Raw genomic sequence first — 25,678 nt, forward strand, 5'->3', positions numbered from 1 at the left:
TGTGTCACCACATCCAGCTAATTTTTGTGTTTTTTGTGGGGATGGGGGTCTCACCATGTTGCCCAGGCTGGTCTTGAACTCCTAGGCACAAATCATCCTCCCTCCTCGGTCTCCCAAAGTGCTGGGATTACAGACATGTAATCCATTCATTAAAAACCCAGTAATCCTTGCATTGTGCTAGATAGTAATTACATTGTGCTAGATATAACATGTACAGGCATGTAATCCCAGCAACCTTTCTCTTTCCCAAGATGGAAGAGTTATTTAAAAAACATTGCAGACTGGGCTGGACACGGTGGCTCACGCCTGTAATCTCAGCACTTTGGGAGGCCGAGGTGGGTGGATCACCTGAGGTCAGGAGTTTGAGACCACCCTGGCGAACACGCTGAAACCCTGTCTCTACTAAAAATACAAAAATGAGCCGGAGGCAGTGGTGTGCGCCTATAATCTCAGCTACTTGGGAGGCTGAGGCATGAGAATCACTTGAACCTGGGAGGCGGAGCTTGCATTGAGCCAAGATCACACCACTGTGCTCCAGCCTGGGCGACAGAGCAAGACTCCGTCTCAAAAAAAAAAAAAAAAAAAAAATCCATTGCACCCTGTAAAAAGTAAGTAAATAGGTGAGCAATACCTACTTTTGTTTACCTTTTTTAAAATGGACAATTTGTAGATATTCACAGAATGCAAATACTTGTTAATAAATGAAAAGCTTGGGAGACATGAAGTTGGCCTCATGCCTTATTTATACACAGTGATAATGATTAAAATAATTTAAATGTCCTTTGAAAATAAATTTAATAGTCTTCCAACTCAGAAATAATAAGAAGACTTCAGAACTTGCATAAGTTGTTTTTTTCCAAATATTATCCTTATTTACTTAATACCTTACACTTACTCTGTGCTGAGTTATTGCAGATCCCCAATAATATAAAATGTTGTCTTCCAGTTCTTTGACTGAAGTACAGGGTTCATTTTCCATAATGAAATGGCTACTACCCTTTGTCTTAGACAATGGATAGTATCATGACATGGAAATGCATAGCAGATACTGGCAGAGGAGTTGAACTCACCAGAATTTTCAGTAAGAAGTGTTCAAATCCATCTTCATTTCTCTAACCATGCAAAATTTAACAAACGAAAAAAGACATGGGTACCTCATGAGCACCTATTTTGTTTATTCCTTACCCAGAAGTTTTTCTCCTTTTCTTGGGCTCTCATTGCCTTTTTTTTTTTTAAGTTGCCTTGTTTCTTATTTCCCACCACATAGAAGCTTAAGAAAATCAAAGCTAATTCTGCCCCCTCAACTCCCACCTCAGTAAAAATGAAACAAGGAACATGCAAAGGGAAGTGCTAGGTTGCCATCAGTAGAAAGAAGAACAAATAAGTGGGCATTTCGACTTCTAAGAATGGAGGCAAAAACTTCATACTTTGCATAAGGAGTCTGTGCGGCCCCTACTCACATTAAGACGTCGGGCGCCACCTTGTGGCCGACAGGAAGGAGGTCAGCTTCGAAGAAGAGGCCAGTAGCTTTTCGGGGACAGAGGCAGGAGGAGCTGGGACACCTGAAGCTGGGATCGTGTCATGTGACCTGACAGCTCTCACGTAGGCGGAGGCAGGCACAGCGTAATGAGAATGATCAATATTTCTATCAATAGCATCTTTCTTTTTGAGGCTCCGTCGGATTAAAGAATGAATCAAAGTTAAATAAAAACATCAGAAAGACTAAGAGGGACATAAAACTTTTTTTTTTTTTTTTTTTAAAGAGAGAAATTCTCGCTCTGTCACCCAGGCTGGAGTGCAGTGGCGTAATCACAGCTCGCTGCAGCTTCTACTTCCCAGGCTTAGGCGATCCTCTCACCTCAGCCTCTTGAGTAGCTGGGTGGACAGGCACGCACCACCATACACAGCTAATTTTTGTATTTTTTGTAGAGATGCGGTCTTTCTCTTGCCCAGGCTGGTCTCGAATTCCTGGGCTCGAGCAATCCACTCACCTCGGCCTCCCAAAGTGCCGGGATTACAGGCGTGAGCTACCACGCCTAGCCTCAAAACTATTTTCATAACTGCATTCTTTAAGTGCAAAAAGCTGAAAACAGAAAAAGGGCAGAAAGTAATCACTCAGAGTCTGCAAAAATGTCCCTCCCCTCTGTGCCAGAGGTCAAGCGCTTTACTCTTGGCCCCTCCACGCCTCTCTACGCTGTGTCTTTTGCCCTGACCAGCCCATGAATGCCCTCCTGTGAGGCCCCGTCTGCAGCGGCTATGAGCGGTGTTGTCATCGTTGTCCCTTGGCTTGTCATTTAGAACATCTTTCTTTCTTCGCTCTCTGACCCAACAGCTCTCATGTACTTGACTCTCCTTCCCGCTCCAGAGAAACCACATAAATGGGAGCAGAATGTACCCCAGGAAAGGAGAGAGCCCCAAGGACCCTCTTTGCTGAGGTGACACAGCTTGGAGGCCTCAGAGTCAGCATTTAAACCAGTGTTTCTTAAGCTGGAGTCGGAGAATCTGTGCCCTGGCATCTGAGTTTTCTGCAAGCATTTACGATTTTTTGTGCTTTCATATTTGATGATAGACTACAGAACAGAAGCATACTCCAAGTCACCTTATAAACCACAGTCACCATGTGGCTGAAGAGTCTCCCTGGATTTCAGTGCCTGTGTGGGGCTCATTGCCTAATGGACAAAGAGCCCAGGTGGGTGCCGTAGCTACACAATGCCTTCCAGCCTGGTGAAGGCCACGTGACTCCACTGCAAGCTCTGTGAGGAGGATTCCCTGTAGCTTAAAAGGTAATTGTAGTTAACATTTAAATAGCACTTATTTTGTCCCAGGTGTAGTTGAAGTGCATTATTAGTAACTTCTGTAACTCTTACAACAACCCTATATGATATGATACTTACATCAGTCCCGTTTTACCTATGAGGATACTGAGGCACAGAAAGGTTAACTTCCCCGAAGTCCCGCAACCAGACAGGACGAGTCTTTGCTGTTGAACCCAGAGAGTCAGGTGCCAGAATCTGCGCTTACCTTCCAAACAGACAAAAGTGCTTCACTAGCACCTGCTTTGAGTTATAGAAAATAGTTATACAGCTGGATGCGATGGCTCATGCCTGTAATCCCAGCACTTTGAGAGGCTGAGGCAGGAGAGTTGCTTCAGGCCAGGAGTTGGAGACTCCTGAGCAACATACAGAGATGGTCTCCACAAAAAATTAAAAATGTAGCAGGGCGTGGTGGCACATACCTGTAGCCCAAGCTACTTGGGGGCTAGAGATGGGAGGATTGTTTGACCCCAGGAGGCTGAGGCTGCAGTGAGCCAAGATCACTGCACTCCAGCCTGGCTAACAGAGTGAGACCTAGTCAAAAAGAAAAGAATTATGCTTCAGTGAGAAACTGCATTCTTGACTGTAGAGAAGACTCCCTCCAGATGATGTGATTCTGATTTTTTGGAAGCTATTTTACAACGTTGTTGACTGTAGGTAACTGATCATGAAATAATTCTTGTCTATGGACAGCCAAATTCTGTCTTACAGAGTGCCATTGACTCCCACCCCTAGTTTTGCCTCCGTTTAAGCATTTATTTCAATGTTCTTCTTCTATAAATGCCTCTATTATTCAGATGCTTTTTTGAACTCATTATAACGTCTGCCTGGTTCCCTACTGAATTATGAGTGAAATAAAATCTCAAACGTGTTCGTTTTGATACCTGTATGAGAGCCATGATTTAACCCTCTTTTGAAAATTATTTTTTAACAAACCAATTTCTCAGCTGGGCACAGTGGCTCACACCTGTAATCCCAGCACTTTGGGAGGCCGAGGCGGGCAGATCACGTGAGGTCAGGAGATCGAGACCATCTTGGCCAACATGGTGAAACCCTGTCTCCACTAAAAATACAAAAAAATCAGCTGGGCTTGGTGGTGCGCACCTGTGGTCCCAGCTACTTGGAAGGCTGAGGCAGGAGAATCGCTTGAACCCGGGAGGCGGAGGTTGCAGTGAGCCGAGATCACACCACTGCACTCCAGCCTGAGGGACAAAGAGAGACGCTGTCTCAAAAAAAAAAAAAAAAAAAAAAAAAAAAATCACTTGTCAACACTGAGAACGAATCACTTTTTCTCCTGCTCCTTTAAAGGAGGTATGCATATGATTCACATTTGACAAGCTGCTCTAAATCATGTAACTTCACTCTACCATGACAGATGACAGCTCTACATTACAAAGGGAAAGGAGATGGGGCAAGTAACAGGTGGTTTTGCCCTCTGGAGTAGGAGTGGGTGGGCCTCAGCCCCCTGTGACCATGGTCCTGGTCAGTGCTGGTAGAAATGGTGAGAGGCCAGCCGGAGATGGGAAGGCCCTGCAGGCTGCAAGGTTGAGGTGAGGTCAGAGGAATCCAGAAAGTATCAGATGTGAATGGGGCACCTCTTCCTGTAAGAGCAGCGATGGCTTTAAAAGCAGACTGATGGGCCTCAGTATGAAAGCACTGTGTTCGATTCTGCAAAAAGAATGGCATTAAAGTACCTGATAAAATTTTGTACATTCAAAATAAGGTCTGATAAGGACGGGAATAATAGACACTGGGGACTCCAAAGTGGGGAGAGAGGGACGGAGTGAGGGCTGCAAGATTACCTGTTGGATGCAGTGTTGGGTGCAGTGTTCGCTGTTTGGGTGGTGGGTATGCTAGAAGCCCAATCCCCGCCATTATGCAATATACCCATGTAACAAACACGCATGTATAGCCCCTGAATCTTAAAAAAGCGGGGGGTCCAGGCAGGGGAAAGATCAGCATTTTCTTTTTTTGTTTGTTTGTTTGAGACGGAGTCTCGCTCTGTCACCCAGGCTGGAGTGCAGTGGCGCGATCTTGCCTCACTGCAAGCTCCGCCTCCTGGGTTCACGCCATTCTCCTGCCTCAGCCTCCCGAGTAGCTGGGACTACAGGCACCCGCCACCATGCCCGGCTAATTTTTTGTGTTTTTAGTAGAGACGGGGTTTCACCGTGTTAGCCAGGATGGTCTCAATCTCCTGACCTCGTGATCTGCCCGCCTCAGCCTCCTAAAGTGCTGGGATTACAGGCGTGAGCCACTGCGCCCGGCCAAGATAAGCATTTTCTCATTAGATAAAGGAAATTTTTAAAAAAAGATTTCTAGCATCTCTTTTATGTGTTCTACATTTTTGAAGCTCAGAGTGGTGGGAAGTCAGCTAAGTGAAGTTAGATGAAACATTTTAACTTAGAGCAGACCTCCATGTGCATAATAACGTATCAAACATAAATCTCAAGTACCACCACTTTCTTCAACTGTTGATTTAATAAAAGCCACAGTGTACTGTCTGAATTACTCACATTCCTTAAAGTGGCATCCAGATAAATGGGCTTTATTGTACCTGCCTGTTAAGACATTGGACTTCATTAAGGATTCTAGGTATCAAGGAATTAATTTAGAAAAAAAATAGTTTAAATTTTTTTTCTGGTGAGAGAGATACTCATATAGATGAGTTTACGAAAATCTGTAGTGTTAGCGGTTATTGGAAGGGCGTACCTCCCAGCACGATGGTACAAAGTCTGTGTTTTCCAACACCCCAGAGGGCAAAATTTCCAGCTGGTAGAGGCGCAGTGGAATGTGCAGTGTGATTGTATGTGAAAATAGTTGTATAAATTATGAAACTTGATCTCATAGTTAAACTACATCGAGTGGAACAAAAACAATATGGAGAGCGCTGTGGCAGCTGGTGGCCCACTGCCCACCTGTCCCCCTACCCAAACCTCTGCCACAGACAGCCACCCATTTTAATCATGCAGATGGCTCTGGCCAGAGAGGATGGTGGGTCCCAGGGCTGCCTGGGGACTCCACGATACCCCAGAGTGACTTCTGCTGAGCGTAGACAGGAGTGACTGATCTTTGTAGATGCAATGATAAGCTCACAGGAAAGCAGTTTTTCGACTCAGTTCTGAGTAATATCTGGCTGGGATTTCCACCGGGAAGGCTATGTGACTGCCCAGTCATCGAAACTGGTGGATCCACCAGGGTCAAGGAGTGGCTCGAGAGCGCGAGAAGAGGAGAACGAGGCCCTCAGCACGGGGCGAGGCTGGGCATGCCTCAGACAGGAGAGGCTGGAGCCCTTAGTCACCTCTGCCAGAGCGGTGTTGCGCATAGCAACCCCTCTGAGTAATCCTCTGATGATCCCCTGTGCCTGCAGCTGCCACCCAAGCTCTGCAGCTTGGTTGAACTGTGGGGGCATTTCTGTGATTCCTAGTGAACAGCTCTTGCCTTCTCTAGGCGAGTTCCTTTATTCCAGAAATCTGGGAGGCCCTGAAGCAGTAGGTCCCCATCCCCACCACTGCTCCTCTGCCTGTTCCCTTTCTACTCTTTCACCTGTCCTTTTTCTTTCTTTCTCTCCTTCTACCTTTGCCTGAGGCTATGGCCATAGCACCCATGGCTGCCACTTAGCCCATGTGTGGCCTCTGAGTAAAAATGTGATCAGCCGATCCCTCCACACCTAGTAGCTTACTTTTTCATGATTTTTTTTTTTTTTTTTTTTTGAGACGGAGTTTCGCTCTTGTTGTCCAGGCTGGAGTGCAGTGGCGTGATCTTGGCTTACTGCAACCTCTGCCTCCTGGGTTCAAGCTATTCTCCTGCCTCAGCCTCCCAAGCAGCTGGGATTATAAGTGCGGGCCACCATGTCCAGCTGATTTTTTGTATTTTTAGTAGAGATGGGGTTTCATCATGTTGGCCAGGCTGGTCTTGAACTCCTGACCTCAGGTAATACACCTGCCTCAGCCTCCCAAAGTGCTGAGATTACAGGCGTGAGCCACCACAACCGGCCTTTCTCATGATTTTGAACACAAGCTCTAGAGCCTAAAGATAACAGCACCCCAGCAAAGGGAGAATTTTTTTTTTTAACAAAGACATCATGTATTTTAATAGTCAGCTTTTGCCGCAGTGGTGCTGTGTAACCAGTTGCCCCAAGATCACTGGCTTACAGTGGCATTTATTTTTCTCACAAGTCAGTGTCACGGATGCTGCTTCAGATGATGGGCGGGTGGGGCTCGGCTTTGGACTTTGGGTTGAGTTCAGGTCACCTCCATGTGTCTCGTTCTGGGGCAGCAGCTTCCTGGCAGCATAGCACAGGAGGAAAAGTGCCAACTTATGATGCCTCCAAGACCCCAGCTCGGCCATGGGATGCTGTCACTTCCCCGTGTCAGTCTCCTGGCCAAATGCAATCACATGGCAAAGCCCCAGTGTCAGCACTCCTCCCACAGCCACTCCAGTGCAGGGCTACACAGTCACCTAAGGAGAGGGCAGTTGAGAACATTTAACAAGTCTGCCATATGGGTTCTCATAAGTCATGCCCAGAACATGGTCTCTGACACATGGGGTTGGATTGCAATGAAAAGTGATGCTGTGATGCACAAGAAGCTCCGAGGAGGCCAGGCAGGTGGAAATGCCAAGTGTAAAATACATGGATAGATGTTTCTGCTGCCCTCCTGTCCCATTCGGAACGTGATGTCAGTTAAAAGTGGAGGGCCACCCTTTCCCACCTGGCATGTGAGCAGAGGCCCAACAGTCCCTTCCCTGCAGACCCCCAGACCCACCGGCAGCCTTCTGCCCTTAGGAGCAGATTCATCTGAGCAGGCACTTAAAGTTTCAAAGATACGTTAAAGCTGACTGTCTGATGTGTTTGGCCAAGAAAATCTCAAGAATTTGCGACAACTGTTAGCCGTTCTTAGTGCCAGTGAAGAGAAGAAAGTTGTGGCTCATATGCAAGTCATCAGAAGGGTGGTTCATAGGAGGAGTTGGGGCTCGTCAGCTGCCATGCATCCCAGCAAAGTAGGGGCTTGCAAGATTTGTGAGATGCAGAGGTGGTTTTGACCCAGCAATGAAATGACTGTCTTACAGACCATTGTGGTTAATACTGATTTCTGTAAAGAATATCCCCTTTAAAGAGCCCTAAATAAAATGCCCTGTGGGTAATTGAGAGCACTCCTAGTCTACTTTCCTTTAATTGAGAGGAATTGTGGGATTGACAATATTGGTACAAATAACCCTCCCCAAGGCAATTATTCTGGCTTCCAGGTCTCCCAGAGCTGCCCGCTGGGTTGTGGTCACTCCAGGTTCCGTCCCCTGTCCCCCGCCCACCAGGACTTCGGTGTCTCCCTCCCATCAATCCCTAGCTGTCTGTGCCACTCACAACAGTTGATCTGTGGCAAAGCTTTTGAGGCCAGTCTAACCACCTTTTTTAAAATGTAATGAGCATTGATAACACAAATGGATTATTATTATTACTACTACTTAGAATCAGTACCCATTGTCATGAAAGTCCTCAAATGCCTGAGATTGAGAAACTGCCCAGGAGTGGGAAAAAATTTCCTTGAGAAGGCCCTATTTGAGCTGGGTCACGATGGATGAGAAAGAGTTCACCAGGCTCCAAAGCTAGGGAACAGCATTTTAGCCAGAAGGAATAGCATTTAAAAAGTTCACACCAGAGTTGAAGGAAAAGGATAACATTGTATAGGTTTTTGTCTCTTCATGGGAGAAATTGCTTTTCCCATCTGTGCACCTGTGATGGTGGGCTTTGACCTGCAGCATGGTGAGTGCCGGGAAAGGGAAGGTCTCTGCAGTTGGCAGTGATTGTTCGGTTTCACAGGCATCCATGGACTGGGCAGCTTTGAGCATTGTATGGGTTATCAGAGTGCTGGCAATACAAAGTAATCCAGCAAAGTCCCTTCCTCGTGAAGCTCATCATAGTAGGAAAGGCAGTTACACTTAGACGTATACCACAACCACAGGAAAGAGATTCCAGGCACCTGTATGAAGTATGGGGTCCAGCATTTTAGTTAGAGACCGACTACATTAGTTCTTTCTCACATTGCTATAGAGAAATACCCAAGACTGTATGATTTATAAAGAAAAGCGGTTTAATTGTCTCACAGTTCTGCGGGCTGTACAGGAAGCATGATGCTGGCATCTGCTGGGTTTCTGGGGAGGCCTCAGGAAACCTGCAATCGTGGCAGAAGGGATAGGGGGAGCAGGCATGTCACATGGCTGGAACAAGAGCAAGAAAGCGAGGGTCAAGGTGCCACACACTGTTAAATGACCAGATCTCATGAGAACTCAGTCACTAACTCAAGTATGGTACCGAGGGGGATGGTGCTAAACCATTCATGAGAAATCCACCCTTAGGATCCAGTCACTTCCCACCAGGCCCCACCTCCACCGTTGGAGATTACAATTCAACATGAGATTTGGGTGGGGATACACATCCAAACTATACCACGGACCCACAAAGAAATTGATAGGATGGGCGGGAATAGACACTTGTGTTAAGTGGGGAGCGGTTTGAATGGGGACCCGTTCTGCAAGTGGTCATGTCATTAATCACTGTTCCACATCATTCCCCATGCATCGCTGTCACTCGCGGGGACATAGGTGGTGAATAGAGGAGGACCACAGGGCCTCCCTGTATTTCTGAATTGTGGCTGCTTACAGAAATGCAGCCAGGAAGCTCCTGGTTCAGAGTGGCCCCTTGAGATGGAAGTGAAAGCTACTTTTTATTAGGTTCACTGGGGGAAGGAGGGGACAGCTGAGTTGCCCATTCTGAAGCCCCCTCTCTCCCCGCCAAGTTTGGTCGGCATCGTGACCAGCAGCTCTGACCTGGCCGCCTCTCCCCGCAGGTATGGAGAGTGCAATCACGCTGTGGCAGTTCCTGTTGCAGTTGCTGCTGGATCAGAAACATGAGCATTTGATCTGCTGGACCTCGAACGATGGTGAATTCAAGCTCCTCAAAGCAGAAGAAGTGGCCAAGCTGTGGGGACTCCGAAAAAACAAAACAAATATGAACTATGATAAGCTGAGCAGAGCCCTGCGATACTATTATGACAAGGTAAACCCTTGACCTTGCCTGGGGCCGTCTTGGGGAGGGTGGAATCCCCTCTGCGTAGTTCACTGATGAAAGAAGATAATAGCGTGCTATGAATCAAGTTAGAAAATAAAATAGGGGCAAAAAAAATAAAATAATAGGGGCAGTGTATACCTTCTTTTTGGAGAAAAGCTGTACTGTAGGGATTTTCCCCACCCTCTGGACGCCCTTTGGATATTACTGAGGGTCACATTTTGTTTCTTCTGCATTTTCATCTGAGTTTGCTGAAGAACTTTGCTCACGATAGAAATGAGATGCAGGCAGGCTCTGGGGCTTTCCTCATGTTGAATTGCTTGAATGACACAATGCATGTTAAAATCCGGAAAGTCTGTTTATCCTGTCTGGTTTGTGGTTCAATTAAAGGGACCTTCCTGGAAGATGGTAGCTTTGGCAGATTATTTTTTAACAATTCAGTGCCTCAGTATCCTCATTTATAAAACAGGAATCAGCATAGGAATAATAATAGGAATAGGAATCCTGTTTCAGGATTGCCGTAATGACCAACCGAGCCATTACATGTTAAGTACTTAGAACACTGCAAATAGGAATAGGAATCCTGCCTCAGGATTGCCATTACATGTAAGTACTTAGAACACTGCTTGGTATGTGGTGCTTGCAACTTCATGGGAAACTTCCCTAATTGGAAGAAAAAACATGTTCATTTTTAAGTCATAGAGATGAGGCAGAGTGGTTTGATAAGTGATAATATAGCGTAGTTGCCAAAACCAGGACAGTTGGAGTGAGTTTTAATGCATTTCTGGAAAAGCAGTTTTAATGTGCTTGCTAGGGCAAAATTATTGCCATTTAGGAGAACCATTTCAGGCCTGTAATTGTTAGCCATTTCAGTTTGAATCTGTTGTTGCTGAATATTTAGCCTCTAAGACATAAAGGCATAGAGCCATGAGAATGATGAGCTTTTGTTCTGGTTTTATTGTTCATATTAAAAGGTGAATTAAAAACTGATTTAAATATTAGTTCCTGATCTATATTTAGGGCCTGCCGTCTGCCAACCTCTTTGGAATTCAAGACATAAGGATTATACATTTCAGGAAGTAGAGACGTCATTAATTATAAAGTGTTCCTTTATATGATCGTAATTGCACGTGATTATGTCATTGAAATGCTAAAGGTGCTCTCCTTTAATGTAGCGATTAATTAATCCTGACTTACTGCAGAGTCCTACTAAGATATAAAAGCACTTCTTGCAAATTGCACTGTCTGAAAGCCTCGCAGATGGCTTATTGTTTTGTGTGTTTTCCCAGGTTCTAAGTTCTGCAGTGAGAACTGGGGCTGCTGAAGGAAAACACTCCCGTTGCCTGCTGGCAGAGTGCCTAAAAGCTGGGCTTTGAGACTCAAAAAGCATTTTCATTGTTTTCAATCAAGGTATCAAAAAAAGAAGTCCTCCCTCTGTGTCTGGGACTTGACTCATGTCTTCCCTGGCCTGGGCCTGGGGGTTTAAGGGTTGTGTCTCTTTAGCATGAAGGGATGTCCTGGGCTGGAAATGACTGCTCACAAAATTAGCAAAGCCATTCCTGTTTAAGACTACATCTTATCTTCCTTGGGCAGATTTTAAAATCTCTAGAGAGAGCAGTTTCATAGCCTTCAGTCAACAAGTATGTTCTGGCACTTTCTGTTAGACGTCTAAGGTGCTGTGCTGAGCACTTCTTCCCCTTGTCTCCTTTAAACTTTACAACAACCCCATAGACAGGTGCTGCTGTCATCATCCTCCTTATACACGTGAGAACGTGGAGGCTTGGATGAGAAACCTGCCCAGGTGCACACAGCCAGTGAGTGGCAGAGCCCGGATTTGAACCCAGCTGGTCCACCCAGGTTCCCAGCCAAAAGGCACACACACCCCCTGCCTTCTAGGCCATTCATTTCCTTCGCCTTTGAATGTCTTGAGTTCCAGGTAGGCAGTCAGGCTGTCCAAAGGGTATTACAACCTAAGAAGTTTTGTTTATTACTAAGAGCCTCAGGCTGGGCATAGGGCCTCACACCTAATCTCAGCACTTTGGGATGCTGAGGCAGGAGGATCACTTGAGTCCAGGAGTCTGAGACCCTGTCGCAACAAAGAATTAAAAATTAGCTGAGTGTGGAAGTGCATGCCTGTAGTCTCAGCTACTTGGGAGGCTGAGGTGGGAGGATCATTTGAGCCTGGGAGTTTGAGACTGCAGTGAGCTATGATTGCACCACTGCGCTCCAGCTTGGGCAATAGAGGGAGATCCTGTCTCTTAAAAAGAAAAAAAAAAAAAAAAGGAAAGAAACAAATTCAGTACTGAAAAATCCCAGCAAATGATGTGCATCAGGTAGAGCCCAAGGTCAGGAGTCCAGGTGGCTGGTGTGGCCTGCCTGCCTGCAGTGCCCCTTTCTCTCTTGCCGGGCAGAGCATGGGGGCTGGACACATGACCTTTGAGCAACCCCAAGCATCGAGCTGGAGCTGGCAGTAAGGGCAGGAGCAGCCTCCTATCCTGTTGTATCATGTAGACTTTGGCCACCAGAAGAAATTGCTCCATGTCTTTCCTTCTACAGATACACCTGTCCACATGCACACACACACACAAGTATACACATACACACCTGTCCACATGCACACATACTTGTCCACATGCACACACAGATGTACACATGTGCACACACATGCCCGCATGCACATACAGATGTCCACATGTGCGTGCACACACTTGCACACACATGTCCACATGTACACGTGGCCATTGCCATATGCACACACATGTGCACACACATGTACATGTGCACACATGGCTGTTTGATTCTTATAAAATGCTCTCAAGTGATGAGCAAGATGGAAAGTTAGACTCTTAATACAGTTTAAAAAGAAAAGAAGGAGAGGGGAGGAAGATGAGAAGAAAAGAGATGGTTGAGGGAAATGGAGGGGAGAGGAAAAAAAGAGGGGATGGAGAAAGAGGGAGGAAGAGGAGGCATGTCAAAAAAAGATGACAAAAACTACACTCTATTTGACATTTTCCGATGACCGGTTTCTTCCTTCCGTTTTGCCAGTGTCACTCTGTGATGATAGGTGTAAGTTGACTGTGTGCATTGCCAGTCTGTGACCTTTTTCGACTCACAGAAATGGCAGTCTGAAGTGGCTCAGCCTCTCACTTGAGAGACAGATTGGAGCAGAGTCTTTGTGGATGCGAAACCACCTGGGCCACTGCCGTGTGTGCCACCCTGAACTTCGCGCTGCCCTGAACTGCGTGCGTTTCTCAGCATCACGTACAGCTCAGCCTGACCGTTTGCCTTTTAGTGTTCTCTTCCTTCTCGGTGTCCTCTTCCTCACTAATATTCATCCAGAGCCTTTCAATGCAGAAATCAGGTAGCTGCTGAACTCGGCAGCTGCGTCCTTTTTCCCGTCATCTCTCTTGTCCTTTGCTAGCTGTCATTTCTTCCCTCTTGGCTGCAACTGCACATCCCTGGGTTTGTCCTAATAGGGAATTTATCCCACTTGAGTAGACAAGCATGAGAATATCATTATTTTTATATGTTATATTTTTAGCAGAGAAAAAAGTGGAACATGTGTGCAAACCTGCAGAAGGCCCTGGAGGAGGGTCGTCCCTGTGCCCACGCGGTCAGGTTGGGGCTGAGGCACTTTAGTCATTGCTCCTCCTAAGAGTGTTCTTTTCCTCCCCTCTCAGATTATAATAGCGAGGTAGTTACAGCCTGAGCTCCAGCCTAGATCATCGGGGTTTGAATCCAGCTCCATGACTGTGGCCCTGTTGCCTAATTTCTCTAAGTCTCAGCTTCCTTTTCTGTAAAGTGGGTATAATAGCAGAGTCTATACTGTGGGGCTGCGGTGGGATTCATTGTGTTCACACGTGTGCAGGGCTGAGAACAGGGCCCCAAACAGGGTAGGCACAATGAAGCAGGAGTCAGAATGATAATACAGATGACAGTTTCTTTATCACTAATTTGAACATTTCAGAAGGTGCAAAGAAGAAAATTAGAAACTGGGAGGATCACTTGAGCTCAGGAGTTCAAGTCCAGCCTAGGCAACATAGCGAGACCCCTGTCTCTTTTTAAAAAATTTAGCACAATTTATTAAAAAAAGAAGAGGCCAAGCATGGTGGCTCACGCCTGTAATCCCAGCACTTTGGGAGGCCAAGGTGGGTGGATCATGAGGTCAAGCCTGGCCAACATGGTGAAACCCCGTCTCTACTAAAAATACAAAAATTAGCTGGGCGTGGTGGTGCGCACCTGTGGTCCCAGTTACTCCAGAGGCTGAGGCAGGAGAATCGCTTGAACCCGGGAGGCAGAGGTTGCAGTGAGCTGAGATTGTGCCACCGCACTCCAGCCTGGCGACAGAGTGAGACTCTGTGTCAAAAAAAAAAAAAAAAAAAAAAAAGATCAAAACCTTTGTTGCTACGTTGCTGCTCAGGCACATGGAGATAGGGAAACGCCGGATCTGAGCATAATGGCCCTTTTCACTTAGGACCTATCAGGAGCACTTTGTCGTGCTTTTTAATGACTGAAGACAGACGACAACAGTTTCTTTCCTCAGTTGCTTATTTTCATATACTTAATCTCTTCTGAAAATTCAACTGTGAAGATGCTTTCTTATTTAAATGACTCTCCCTCACTGCTCTGAATCAAAGCTCTGGCACTTCTCTCAGCACCTGCAGTTGGAGCCAGTCTCCACCTTCTGGACTGTCTTAGTGACTGGTGGGAGCTTGGTATCCAGAGCCCTTGAGGTTAGAGTCCACCTGTCCCTCAACCTCACAGTCTCAGTTCACCCATTAGAAAGTGGTGATGGGAACAGCACCCTTCCTTGTCGGACTGTGTGAAGATGGAAAGAGATGATAAGATGACGCGGATAAGGTGCTTAGCACAGTATCAGGCACCCACTCAGTGAAGGCTCATCATTCCAGTTATGCGTATTTATAAAACTGACTGTATTGTGTCGTAGCTGTCTGTATATAGCTGCCTTCATCGTGGCCTTCTGGCTGCACCACTTTTGTCGCTCTGGTACCTCGGACAGGGTCTGGCATGTATTAGTTGCTTAGTAAATGCTAGACGAGTGAGCAAATGGATAAAACACTGATGTGTCCACTACTCAAGTGCACACCATTTATGTCATGAAAGTTGATATTAATGAGTGATAAACTAAAAAAAAAAAAAGTCATTGCTTTTTGTTTATTGTCCTGTAGTTTCCTAGGGCTGCCAGATCAGATGACCACAAACCGTAGGTGGCTTAAAACAACAGAAATGTGTTGTCTCACAGTTCTGGAGGCCAGATGTCCAGAGCCAGGGTGTCAGCAGAGCTGTGCTCCCTCTGACTTGGGTGGACTCTTTCCTGGCCTCTCCCTAGCCCCGGGCTTGCCAGCAGTCCCTGGCGTGCCTTGGCTTGCAGTGGCCTCACTCGGATCGCTGCCCCCGTCATCACATGATGTTCTCCCCATTCTGTGTGTCCAGATTTTCCTTTTTTTTTTTTTTGAGACAGAGTCTCGCTCTGTCGCCCAGGCTGGAGTGCAATGGCATGGTCTCAGCTCACTGCAAACTCTGCCTCCTGGGTTCAAGGGAGTCTCCTGCCTCAGCCTCCCGAGTAGCTGGGACTACAGGCATGTGCCACCACACCTGGCTAATTTTTGTGTTTTTAGTAGAGATGGGGTTTCAATATGTTGGCCAGGCTGGTTTTGAACTCCTGACCTTGTGATCTGCCCGCCTCGTCCTCCCAAAATGCTGGGATTACAGGCGTGAGCCACCGTGCCTGGCTGATTTTCCTCCTCTTACGAGGATACCGGTCACTGGATTTGGGCCCACCTTAATGCATTATGACTTCATCTTAACTTGGTTACATCTGTAAAGACCCTTTTCTAAATAAGGTCCTAGTCACAGGTATTGGGGATTAGGACGTCAGCATAGTTTGGGGAAGGACAAAATTCACCCTGTAACACCTCCGTATACAGTCATGTACCACATAATGTTCTGGTCCACAGTGGGCCACATATATAACGGCGGTCCCATAAGACTATAATTCCATATTTTTACTGTACCTTTTCTACGTTTAGATACGTTGAGATACATACATACTAACTATTATATTACAGTTGCCTACATACAGTATTCAGTACAGTAACGTGCTGTACAGGTTTGTAGCCTAAGAGCATATAGCATAGCCTTGGTGTGTGATAGGCTAGACCCTCCAGGTTTGTGCAAGTACATGCTATGATGCTCACACAACAACGAAATCGCCCAGCGACGCATTTCTCAGAACGTAGCCTCATCGTTAAGTGATGCTTGACTGTATTTCAGACACTGCTGGGCTTTTTGTTTAGATTTTCAAAATTACACTTTAAAGGAGAGTGTTAGTTTGTCTCTATAAGTGATGGTTCGATTCAGCAAATCCTAAAAGGAAACTGCTCCCCACGACAGGCACAGCACCTAGATTCTGCAGCAGGTATAATACTAGACTCCGTGACAGGTGTGACACTAGAATCAAAGACACATCGCTGAGCCAAGTCCCCGGGGTGGAGACAGGTCCACCCAAGACGAGTCCTGCCTTGGAGGGATTCAGAGTTGCTGGGAATTGAGCAGCTCCTTGTCCTCGAAGTGCACATGATTTTAATAGATGACTTAAATGGGAAGAAAATGCGATCCTGGGGGCGCCAATCCCGGATTGGCAGTGCTGGGATCGGAGGCTCTGATCACTGTGCTCAGAGGCTCCTTCCTGCCTCTGCAGTTCTGTGGAGTGCGCGTGACACAGGTGTGGGGAAAGTCTGGAGGGCCGGGGTTCCGCAGCCGAGCTCCGCCAGGGAACTGCTTCCCCCGGTTAAGCTTTTGTAGAGGCTGCGGGGCAAACCCAATTAGAATTCCAAGAAAGGAGTGATGCCCCGTCCAGGGAGCGGCATGTTTTGCAACCCGGGTATAAATGAAAGGCCCCTGTTTAATTTGAGAAACACACAGGTCATGGGAGGCACCTGTGGCTGAGCCCGTGAGGGGCAGAAACCAGAGTCCGTAGAGGCCTAAACAGGACATTTAACTGACGCCTGGGCATTTTACACTTCCTCTCTGCCAAACAGCTTTTTCCCTTGGTCTCGCTTTAAGCCCTAGGAGATGGGTTTGTTACTGTAGTTCTGATGGTGTGAATTTTTGGATAAGTTTTTTTTTTCCCTTAGGTTTAAACTGAGTCTTCCAGAAGGTACTTTTATAACCTGATGTAACAGTAAGGATCTTTTTTCGAGATTTTATTTATTAACAAGCTAACAAGTCTTTCACTCCTTAACATCAGACAGATGGACCCTTCATCTTAGAGTAGAGAAGAGCGGGGCCAATGCCCAGAGCATTTCTGTCACTGGCCCTGACAACTGCCAGGTACCTTATGGGTCAAGCCTGAGGGGCAGGAATTCCTGCTGGGATTCACAGCATTAACCACTTCTTGAATAAGGCTTTTTTTTTTTTTTTTTTGGAGACACAGTTTCACTCCTGTTGCCCAGACTGGAGTGCAGTGGCGTGATCTCAGCTCACTGCAACCTCTGCCTCCCAGGTTCAAGTGATTCTCCTGCCTCAGCCTCCTGAGTAGCTGGGATTACAGGTGCGTCTTACCATTCCCAGCTAGTTTTTGTATTTTTAGTAGAGATGGGGTTTCACCAGACTAGTCTTGAACTCCTGACCTCAGGTGATCTGCTCGCCTCGGCGTCCCAAAGCGCTGGGATTACAGGCATGAGCCACAGCACCTGGCCTAGGGTTTTTAATTACACATCCACCTCCAGTTGACACGGCCTCTTCTTTTACCTCTGCCTTTTCCTCAGCCATCCAGCCATCCCTTTGGAAACATACCTCCCTCCTCCCGAGGGGCTCAGCAGCTTGTCAGGGAGACAGACGTGAAACCAATTTTAGTAGAGAACCCCGTGTACAGTGCTGGCATGGCCAATGCTGGGGTCTTCCGGGAGAGCAGGGAGGGACGTAGAGGCAGAGGGAAGGCCTGCGGAGGTCAAGACACTTGATCTGGATCTTAAGGAAGGAGAATGAGTTTACCCGGCTGAAAAAAGTTAGGAAGGGATATACCAAGAAGGGAACAGTGTGAGTAAAGGCAGGGACGTGTGGATGAGTTTGACTTTTCAAGCACAGAGTATCTTGGGAGTGAGGGCAAGATGTGGTTGGAAAAGTGAGTGGGGAATGGAGTGTGGAGTATATCATGTTAAAGGGTTGAAACTCTGTGGTGAGAGCCAATGAAGAGTTAAAGGCTGGCTGGGCGCGGTGGCTCATGCCTGTAATCCCAGCACTTTGGGAGGCTGAGGCGAGTGGATCATGAGGTCAGGAGATTGAGACCATTCTGGCCAACATGGTGAAAACCCCGCCTCTACTAAAAATACAGAAATTAGCTGAGCATGGTGGTGTGTGCCTATAAATCCCAGCTACTCAGGAGGCTGAGGCAGGAGAATTGCTTGAACCTGGAGGCGGAGGTTGCAGTGAGCTGAGATCACACCACTGCACTGCAGCCTGGGCAACTGAGCAAGGCTCCATCTCAGAAAAATAAATCAATAAAAATACATTAAAAAAAAAAGTTAAAAACAGGAGATGGGGGAGGGGGCGGGGAATGTTCATGCCTGTAATCCCAGTACTTTGGGAGGCCAAGATGTGAAGATTGCTTGAGCCCAGGAGTTTTGAGACCAGCCTGGGCAATATAGTGAGGCCTTGTTTCTACAAAAACAAACAAACAAACAAAACCCCCAAAAACCAAAAAACTAATAATAACAGATGAGCAAAAATGACAAAAAATTAGCTGGGCATGGTTGTGCGCACCTGTAGTCCTACTTACTGGGGAGGCTGAGGCAGGAGGATCACTTGAGCCCAGGAAGTAGAGGCTGCAGTGAGCTCTTACTGTATGACTGCACTCCAGCCTCGGCAACAGAGTGAAAGAGCAAAACTCTGTCTCTTAAAAAAGCAAGAGAGTGCTGTGATCAGATTTCCATTTTAGAAATAAAAATCTGTGTCTCCTCTTACTGTTCTTGGCATGGATCGTTTTATACCCGACCATATAGCCTTGATCTTTCTGGCCAGGTACCATGAATCTATTTCTCTCTGCTGGCCGAGTTGGCCCTATCACACCTTCAGCATGAGGTGGAGAGGGAAAAAGGATGGGCTCTGGTATTCCCATAATATGGGCAACTGTCTTTTGCTCACGAGAAGCTGAAGACACGGGCTGTCTCTGTTGTTGCAGAAGGAGAACTGGAAGCTTTCACAACCCCTCATCCTCTTCCGTCCAGCAGACCTTTTGTCCTTGCTGGCGGTGAACATTCAACCCCGGGGGAGGCTGAAAGCTCTGCTGGCTCCCTTCTCATCAAGAGAGGAAAATGGTGATAGGATGAAAAATCCTCCCGTCTCCACAGCAACCTCTTGGCTTAGCCTCACGATGTACTGAACAATCTTTACTTAATTGGAAGGGATTTCGGGGAGAACAGTCAAGACAAAGTCATTGGCAACCTATTCCTGGAATTAGAACGCATCACCTTCTTAACTTAATTGGATAATTCATTTTAAATTGGGTGTGCAATCACGACAAGAAAATGTTAGTATTAATAATACATATCTGAGATCAACTGCCTCTCCCAAGAAACCTGGCCCTGGTGGAATTCTTTAATTCCTCCAAAATAAATTTTGCAAAGATAAAATGATGTTGTCAAAGTGGAGAAGGAACAAACATCCAGCAGGCATTCATATCCCAGAACTTTCTAGAACACCTCTGTTGGTCGTGGAATGTTAGGGAAGACCTGGACTTCCTTTGGGGTGTTTTATCGATCGAGGGGGCCCTCTGTGCCCGGCCCTGGGTGTGAGTGTTGAGGGCCTGGTGTGTTTTGTTGAGTGTCTTTCTTTCCTACCATAGCAGCTACTCAGATGGTTGGAAGCATAACAGATGGCAATGGGGCTATTGCCTGGGGGCACAGGGGATGACCAGGGCCTCTCTCGCAAGCTTGGGTCCTGGAAGCTGCTTAGAGACCTGTGGAGTGGCTGAACTGCCTCATGGAGGTCTTCCAATCTGGTCACATTGCACCGGGAGATGGCAGCTGATATCAGGGGGCCAGGCTGCTGGGAGCAGGGGGCTGCGTGTTGACTGAAGGTGCTGCCTGTCTTGCACGTGCTTCCAGGCCAGCTTCCCTGTGGCACTCAGTGTTCCCCCAAAATAGGGCAGTTGCTAAGAAACAGGGATGAGCCAGAGGCCCGGGAGCGCCGTCAACACTGTGTTGATGAGGATGCTTCTGCGCCAGGGGCTCGGCTGCCAAAGCTCCTGCGGCCTTGCCAGATCCACTTACGTCAGGCTGTTGCCCAAGCCCACACCGAGTCTGCGTTTGCCAGCATGAGCGTTCCTGCTTCTGGGATTTGAGCTGCAGGAAAATTTAGTGGTTGTGTAGACAAACTCACAAAAACTCCAACATTCACAGCATAGCACCCACCACCCGCTGTCCACCCACGCCTCAGCTGCTCCTCTGCACGGCCTCTCCCCTACCCCTGCCTGTGCTCCTCCACGGCTCCTCTCAGTTCCTACCCCAAATTTGTAACATAAAAAAGAGATGCCTATGTGTGTGCAGCATTTTGTTTTAAGCCAGGCACTGTGCTAGGTATTTTTACATTTATTAGTTTATTTTCCAATTTGTGATGCACCAGTGCTGGTGGTCAATATTGAGCCCATTTTAGAGGTGGGGATGCTGAGTCTCCAAGAAGTGTAAGTCACGGACTCAAGATGCAGCAGCAGGGCGGTGGCAGAGCTTTCAGACTAAGAGTGTTGACCCCCAAGGCCCATGCCTGGGCTTCCAAAGCTGGAGGGTAACACAGCTGCAGAGCCCTGGGTCCAGACTTGAGTCCTGTATGCCCAGTACTGATGATGATTACCCCAAGGGCAGCCAGGGAGGAGAGACAGGCCCCCGGTATTTTTTAATTGAAATGACAGTGGAAAAACTGCTGGCAAGATTATCTGAGTCAGCTGAAAATGTGAGTTCGAGTGGCCCCAGAATACCCCACGCTTCCAGAAGATGCTTCCTACGGAAAGTACTGGAGCGTGGCACTCCTCTGCGTGTGCGCCTCCCAGCTCCCAGCGGCCTCCAGGAAGGAGTCCAAGCTCCCTTCACCGTCTCGCCCCAACCCAACTGCCTTCCCTGCACCCTCACAGCTGCCCCCACCCCAGCATCTTCTCAGGCCCCCTCCTTCCCCCTGTCCTTCCTGCCTGGTTCACTCCTGGCCACCCTTCAGACTCCTCTCTGTGCCTCCTCCAGCTGGCGCCTCGCTTGGTGATGGCCGTGTCTGTTCCACGGCCCCTCCCAGAGGGACTTGGTTTCTGCTGCTGTCATTGCGTCTCCCTTACAGGGCCGCATGCTGGGTTTTCTTACCATTCCCTGCATCCTGCAGAGCCGAGGGCGTGGTAGCACCAACCAAGTGTAGTAGGAATGAGTAAGAAACAAGCATTCTTCTCCATGGCACAGAGTCTGTCACCTTGGAAAGTCACTCAAGAGAGGATCCAAGAAAGCGTCTTGCCCTACCTACCCCTCCTTTAGCAAGTGAGGATCCTCGAGGGGAGGGGAGTTTCCAAGTCAACTGGTGACAAAGCCAGGATGAGAAGACACTCCCAGACCACCTGTGGCTAATGACACACACTGCCCCGCCATGCCATCTGCCAGCGCTGGAGGTGGCCACTCAACACAGGAAGGTCAAGGTCAGTGTTAGCACCTCCCCCACCCAGCAGGGGAAAGGGAAAGACTTGCACTGGGGAGCAGTTTTATTTATTTTTATTTATTTATTAATATTATTTTTAGATGGAGTCTTGCTCTGTCACCCAGGCTGAAGTGCAGTGGTGAGATGTTAGTTCACTGCAACCTTCACCTCTTGGGTTCGAGCAATTCTCCTTCCTCAGCCTCCTGAGTAGCTGGGACTATAGGTGTGCCACCACACTCAGCTAATTTTTGTATTTTTAGTAGAGACAGGGTTTCACCATGTTGGCCAGGCTGGTCTCGAACTTCTGACCTCAGTTGATCCACCTGCCTTGGCCTCCCAAAGTGCTGGGATTACAGGTGTGAGCCACCACCCTGCCTGAGCAGCTTTATGTTCTATGTTATTAACACTTCAAAGGCCTTTGAATAAAAGTACCCTTGAGTGTTTAAGGAGAGCCAGGAGGCAGACAGGACTCCAGGTCCAGCCAGCAGCAGCGCCCAGCCAAGAAGGCGGGGAGAAAAATGCTGTGAACGTCCAGTCGAAGCCTCCCGGATTGGGGTGTCCTGCCAGGCCAGCAAGCCAGCACTTCTCACTAGCACCCTCAGGGTGCCACGTGTACTCAGGCAGCAGGGATGAAGAGCGCCTCAACTTCAGGCTGGCCAAATTTGGTGAGATAGTTCATGCTGCAGCTTACCGGTGCCAGAAGGCAAAGAAACCTCAACCCAAACCACAAGAAAACCTCCCCCGGGAGCCGACAGAGTCGGCCTGTTCAGAGACAGAGTTCCAGCCTTTGTTGGCAGCACATCATTCTTAGAAGTTTGGAATGGGTGTGAGTGGGTGTGTACGTGTGTGTGTGTGTGCACGCTCCAAAGTTCGGCTTTGCAAAAGGGACAGCTCAGGCTCCACCTAACCCGGTGCCTGTACCATCGCAGCGGGAAGGGCCGCTTGCACCCCAGGGGCGGCCCCAGGCTGTGCCTCCTCTGCCTCGCTGAACAGAGATAATTTTAAGAAAGGGGTGTATTAGTTTCCCAGGGCTGCTGTAACAAATGACCCCAAACTTGGTGACTCAAAACAATAGAAATGTATTCTCTGAAGGTTTTGGAAGCCAGAAGTGTGAAATCCAGGTGTCTGCAGGGCCCCGCTCCCTCTGAAGGCCCTAGGGAAGAATCCCCCCTTCCTCTTCCGGCTTCTCGTGGGCTCCAGCCACCCTCGGTGTTCCTTGACTTGGAGCTGCCTCACTGCAGTCTCTGCCTCTGCGTCCCATGACCTTCTTCCCTGTATATGTCTTTCTGTGTCTTCATGAGGACAGAAGCCATTGACTTCAGTGCCTACCCCAAATCCAGGATGATTCCATGTCGACATCTTTAACCAATTACATCTGTAAGAACACCCTGCTTCCAAATCAGATCTCATTCTAAGGTCCTTGGTGGACATGAATTTGGCAGGGACATTAAACTCACTGCAGCGGTGGGTGGAGGGGGAAGATTGCCTTGGTGAGAAGCAGCTCAGGTTTATGGGTCAGAGGAGCCCTTTCATAAGATGCTTTTTAATAGCTGGGTGTGGCAGCTCATGCTTGTCATCCCAGTACTTTGGGAGGCCGAGGTGAGAGGATCGCTTGAGCCCGTGAGTTCAGGATCATAAGGTGCTCTTTAGTGGGGGTGGGTGTGAGGTGAGCCTGCCCCCCAGACATTTGTAGCAGAGTTTCTTATGGCCAGCTGACTGCTCACTGTCCCCTCTGCTTCAATGGCAGAGACAGAGCAGAGGCAGGGGATGTCACACTGCATCCAAGCCACTGAGAGCACTTCAAGGACAGAAGCTGGCTTCACTCCTTCTCTGTTCCTCAGAGCCTGGCACAGTGCCACCCATAGGAGAGTGTGTATTCAGTGTTCATTGAAAGCCAGGTGTGGTGGCTTGAACCTATAGTCCCAGCTACTTGGGAGGCTGAGGCAAGAGGACCACTTGAGCCCAGGAGCTCCAGGCTGCAGTGTGTAACAGTCGTGCCTGTGAATAGCCACTGCACTCCAGCCTGGGCAATGCCAGCAAGACCCCATCTCTAAAAAACAAAAACAGTGTTTGCTGAAAGAATGTTTGCTTGTCGGAGAGATACAGTAACTACTTGTTCTAACTTTGGAGAAAGGACACTTCGGGTTTCATGTCAGGAAGGAGTGAGTCAGACTGTGGTCTGGATGGGAACCCAAAAGCAGGAGTTGAAGAAAATGTGTTGGCCAGGAAGCCGCGGCCTGGAGATACTCCTCTGTTACTTGTGGGTGTTGTGAACTCAGCTGGGAGTCTCGGGTCTCACATCTGTGAAGTGGGTATCAAAGCGTTGTGAGGCTAACATGAGGTTGTGTGTGAGCCTTCTGTAAACTCTAAAGTGAGGTGCCCACCCAAGCGATTTTCCTGGAAGGCAGAATAAAATGAAAAGTGTGATATAATGAGCAGTGTGTACGATTAGATTATTGCACGCTAAGCAAGATTCACTGAGTGAGGGTCATGTTGTAAGGACCTGTGTGAGTGAGGCACTGACTGCGTTGAGTCTTTAGAAAAAATTAGCCTATGGGGTATTTTTATTCCCATTTTAGGGGTGAGCAAACTGAGCCCCGTGTAGATGTTCAGTAACTTGCCCAAGGTCATAGTAAGCAGAGAGGCTGGAATTCAAACCCAGATCTGTTCACCCCAGCATTGGGTCTACATGACTTCTGGCCCGTCAAGCCTCCTGGCCTGTGTCCTTGTGTGAGCTGCTGCTGGGCACAGGCCTGGGGACAGCTGGGGGAGCTTGGCAGTGGGTGCCATCACCGGGCTGTATATGGTGGACGCGAGCTTCCTGTTGTTTTCCTGTCACCCTCGTCCCTTGGATGGCATGCCACTTATAGTTTGGCTGCTCATGTCCAGTCTGCTGCACTGGGAGTGCTGGGTCCCCCGTGCCTCATGTTAGGGTGGCCCTCCAAAGCAGGCACCTTCTCTACCCTGTGGATTGGCAGAGGCAGTTCTATTTCTAGGTAATGAACGGACCTTACGGAAGATTGGTCTCTTCCGCCCGAAGAGCTAGAAATAACTGTTCTCAAGCAAGGCCCATGCTTTCTCAGCACAGAGCTGGTTTTCCCAGGCACTCTGCAGTTAACCCCACTATTACTCTGGAATGCAGAGACCCCTTGGCCCTGACGGATTTACTTTAGCAGCAGCCTCTGCTTCCAAATGCAGCTGCTTTTCTGGAAGAGGGTGTGGTAGTGGAACAGAAATGGCTTAGGTCTTGGCACTAGATACAATTGGGTTCAAACTTCGGCTTCACCAGTTATAAGCTGTGTGACCTTGGGCTAGTCAGCTTTTTAGTTCCTATTTCTTTCTCTTAAAAAGTCTTAATTTGACAAGTAATACATATCAAATATACATTTTTTAATGTGAAAATACACATAAGCAAAAAAATATGAAAAATCACTGTTAAATTTTAGTATACATCTTTTAAGATTAATTTTCTACCTTCTTTTATTTACACATATATGCATGTATACAGTAGAAAACATATATATGCAGTAGAAGATTTTTAAAACAATGGAATTATTCATACTGTTGTTTTTTTTTCCCCACCTAATGTATATTTAAAGGTATGGGGAAGTGTTAGCAGTGTTGTGTCCCCTGAAATAGCTACATGGTATTCCATTGTATGGCTCTCCCAATATTTAACCTACCCCCAGGTGGTGGACAGTTGGATATAACCTCGCTGTCCAGGGGGACCTTGGCTTCTCCATCTCTGCAATGGGATAACAGTGCCCGTCCTGCAAGGCAGCTGTGTGTGCTCAGCATGCGGCTGGCCCTCATAAATGCTGGCTTCTTTCCTTGTCCTTTCTCTGCACTGGTTCCTTTCACGTAGGGTATCTACCACGATAAAATGAGTGTGCCCCAAATAAATGCATTGTCTCGTGTGTCTGCTCAGCACCTGAACTGGTTCCTGCCTCGGGTCTCACTGACAAGTGCTCAGGGCCAGCAGCTTCCCGTTGGCCTCTCCCAGGAACCCTGAGCAGAGGCCTGAGCCCAAGCAGACGCTGCAAGGCTGCCCTTCTCCCTCCCAGTCTGGGCAGCATGGTTTCTGCTCTGAGAAGCCGCGGGGAGCAGTTGAGATGAGCTG

The 25,678-nt window shown here is 47.8% G+C and overlaps 1 protein-coding gene across 3 annotated transcripts in view; it reads left to right on the top strand.

Annotated features, from left to right (window-relative positions):
* Window positions 1-25,678, top strand: part of ELK3 (ETS transcription factor ELK3) — a 75,361-nt gene that overhangs the window by 19,522 nt on the left and 30,161 nt on the right. For all 3 annotated transcript variants that reach the window (XM_009248131.4, XM_009248132.4, XM_054527526.2), the window contains exon 2: window positions 9,656-9,864. In XM_009248131.4, the coding sequence (XP_009246406.1) occupies window positions 9,658-9,864 (207 nt within the window). In that variant the 5' untranslated portion in view covers window positions 9,656-9,657. The remainder of the gene's footprint in view (window positions 1-9,655; window positions 9,865-25,678) is intronic.

The sequence above is a fragment of the Pongo abelii genome, chromosome 10 (genome assembly GCF_028885655.2).
Source record: "Pongo abelii isolate AG06213 chromosome 10, NHGRI_mPonAbe1-v2.0_pri, whole genome shotgun sequence".
NCBI lineage: Eukaryota > Metazoa > Chordata > Mammalia > Primates > Hominidae > Pongo > Pongo abelii.